This window comes from Mus caroli, chromosome 2 (assembly GCF_900094665.2).
Source record: "Mus caroli chromosome 2, CAROLI_EIJ_v1.1, whole genome shotgun sequence".
Lineage (NCBI taxonomy): Eukaryota > Metazoa > Chordata > Mammalia > Rodentia > Muridae > Mus > Mus caroli.
In genome coordinates this window covers 144966708-144969656 of record NC_034571.1, presented here as the reverse complement: position 1 = coordinate 144969656, position 2949 = coordinate 144966708, and the positions used below count along the sequence as shown (strand labels likewise).

General features: G+C 50.4%; 1 protein-coding gene across 1 annotated transcript in view; it reads right to left on the bottom strand.

Annotated features, from left to right (window-relative positions):
- The window catches only part of Ccm2l (CCM2 like scaffold protein), a 16262-nt gene that overhangs the window by 2812 nt on the left and 10501 nt on the right, over window positions 1–2949 (bottom strand). The window contains exons 7-8 of the mRNA XM_029468537.1: window positions 2557–2620; window positions 307–498 (exon numbers count right to left, since the gene is read on the bottom strand). Coding sequence (XP_029324397.1) covers window positions 307–498; window positions 2557–2620 — 256 coding nt within the window. The remainder of the gene's footprint in view (window positions 1–306; window positions 499–2556; window positions 2621–2949) is intronic.

Here is a 2949-nt window from a genome sequence, read left to right as displayed (position 1 = left end):
CAAAAAAAAAAAAAAAAAAAAAAAAAAAAAGAGTTGCCTTGGTCATGGTGTCTGTTCACAGCAGTAAAACAAATAAGATATGGGTCCAGCTTCCTGAGTCCCAATCCTTTGGTGACCTCCTCTGTGGTGGCAGGAGGTCATTATCTCTCTGACCCTTGCTTTCCTTCTCTGTACTTGGGGTGAGGAGGGAGCCTCCCTCTTGAGGTTGCTGAAGAGATGAAAGACAAGATGCAGGAGAGGTGCCCAAGACATTCAGTGCAGGCTGACACCAGTCCAGGCTTCTCTAAGCTGGCCTCTCCTGGTCACACCTCCTTCCCTGGTCTCTGAGCCATGCTTGCTGCAGAGCTCAGCCGCCCACTCACGCTCACCGTGACCATGTAATCCTGTAGCTGCTCGAAGGCCCAGCTGCTGTGGTCGATACTGCTGCAGTGGGAGCCGTGGAAAGACGGTGTGGACGCGCCACTGTAACACGCTTCAAATGTGTCCTGGGAGCCATTGCTGCAGAGAAAGGATGGAAGTAGCCTCACCAACCTCTGCTCCTTTCCCTAGGTAGGCTAAAGGTGGTTGGGCCTCTATACCAGTGCTCACGGCCCTATCCTGAACCTGTCTTCTCATCAAAGCCCAGCAACCTTTCAAGCCCCTTCTTGCTCTGGGCACTCTGGTCACCCTTACCCCATCCTGGGCCTTTGCACACGCCGCTCCCTCTGCCTGGAATTTTCTCTCCACCACTGTCTCTCTCATATCTGATGTCACAGCCCCAGGACCTCTACCTGCTTATTCTGAATTCTCACTGTTCCCCTCTGCATGGAATGACCTGTCCCCTTTATCGCCAGCTCAGCTGTTGTCAGAAAGCCCTCCTGGTCCCCTTCTGACTCTCCTCCCATAGCCCAGGAAGCTCCTTGTCAGTGTGTGTCATCACTGCTGGCTGCCACCTGTGCTGAATTGTGTGGCCCTTCTCCTTCTCCTTTCTCTCCGTTGAATTCTTTTTTATAAACTAGGCTGCCTGGATCATCGTGGAGGGTTTTGTTTTTTGACAGGTTCTCACATGTCCTAGAATGGTCTTATGCTCTCTATGTAGCGGAGATTAGCCTTGACCTTCCGATCCTCCTGCTTCCGACCTCCCAAGGGCTGAAGTTGTAGGCATGAACCACCCAGCCAGGTTTATGCAGTGACAGGGTTGGAATGAAAGCCTCTGATATCCTAGGCAAACACTCTCTTATCTCTGGTTCACCCCCAGCCCAATGTAGGAAGTTCTCATTATTCACTACTTTTAAAATAAGATGACCTCACTTGGCTTGGGCTTTGAACTTTTAACACTCTGACTTCCACCTCCAGAAGTCTGAGAACACAGACCTAGCAAGGGCGTAGACTCCTGGGTTCGAATTCCATCCTGCTTGTGCTCACAAGCCAGGTCTATATGGTCTACTGTCTGTCTGACCCTTGGGATGCTAAACTTTGTTTCCCTAATCTTCAGCTTCTCCATCTGTAAAATGGGATGATGAAGATTGGTGTCACTGTGAAAAATGACAGGAACTAATGTTTGTCAAGCACTTCAGACTGTAGAGCCCACGTAACAGATAACTAGCCACACAGCAGCTAACAAAAGCCAATGATACACAATCACATGGCAAGCTCAGCGAATGGGTCCTTAGTGTGATTCTGCTCACCTCTGCTAAATTAGGTCGGTTATGGGCTAGTTTATACACACATGGGTTCGGGAATACAAATGTAGTGCCAATATCAACATTGGTATGGTAGGGCACAGGCCACTGGCAGGGGCCACTACTTGCCAACATCAGAATCTTTACAGGACCGGGATAACTCCCTACCATAGGCCTGCCGAGGGTTGTATTGGATTTAAACTGAAAATCCCATATCTTGGGAAACTCCTCAATCCTGAGCAAACGGGGACGGGCAATGTTTCTAACACAATTGTTTTTAAAACATTTTGAGGGAGGTTTCATATATCCCAGGTTTGTCTTGAACTCATTATGTAGCCAGCGGTGACTCTCTGGTCCTCTTGCTTCTACCATCTGAATGTAGACATGACAGGTGTGCATCAGGGTATGCAGTGCTGGGGATTGAACCAGGGCTTTGTGCATGGCAGGGGAAGTACTCTACCAGCTAAGCTACACCCCGAGCCTCGCAGATGCTGTTTTAGCCTACAAATTCCCAGTCTTGCTTGCAGCTAGTTCTGACCAAGCCGCCAAATTTTGACTACTAAAGTCTAAGCTTGATGGTGTGTGTGTGTGTGTGTGTGTGTGTGCACATGCTGTAGGGATGGAGCACAGGGCTTTTCATACAGTGAACATGCATGGTGATGCTGTAGTATTCTCTGGTCTCCATCCTCCCTAAAGTCATTTTAGAGGCCACTGGTGTGCTGTTGCATGGTTGGAGCTACAGCTTGGACCATGAGGCCATTCTGAGGATGGTGAAGAAGAAGCTGTGACTAGAAGAAAGGCAAATCATGCTTGGTCCCCATGCCCCATGCGCTCTAGAGGAGTCCGGGTGGGGCTGAGGAGAGGAAATGGTGTCCCAGACAGAGCTGATACTCACAAGGAGCTGCAGCAGCTCAAGTCGGCATCATAGGCGAACGTCCCGTCCGTACGACAGCTCTCACCTGGGACCAGCAGACAGGGGAACTGTCAGAGGTGACATGCAGGCCCCAATATCCCAGGCTCCCTGCACCCCTTGACCTTGGCAGCACCCTGGGATCTAGTTCTGGTCCAGCCCTGACACATGGCTAACCTCAGGCAACTGACCTCCCTAATCCTCACCTTCCCCAGTGCCCAGGTCCATAGCAGCTGACAAATGAGAGGCAGTGGGAGAGTGTTGGTAAATGTGTGTTTGTGTGCACATGCTGTAGGGATGGGACCCGGGGCTTATGCAATCAAGGGTTGGAATTAAACCCTTCATTGGTCTCCACAAGGCCAGTGACACAGCTGCTGG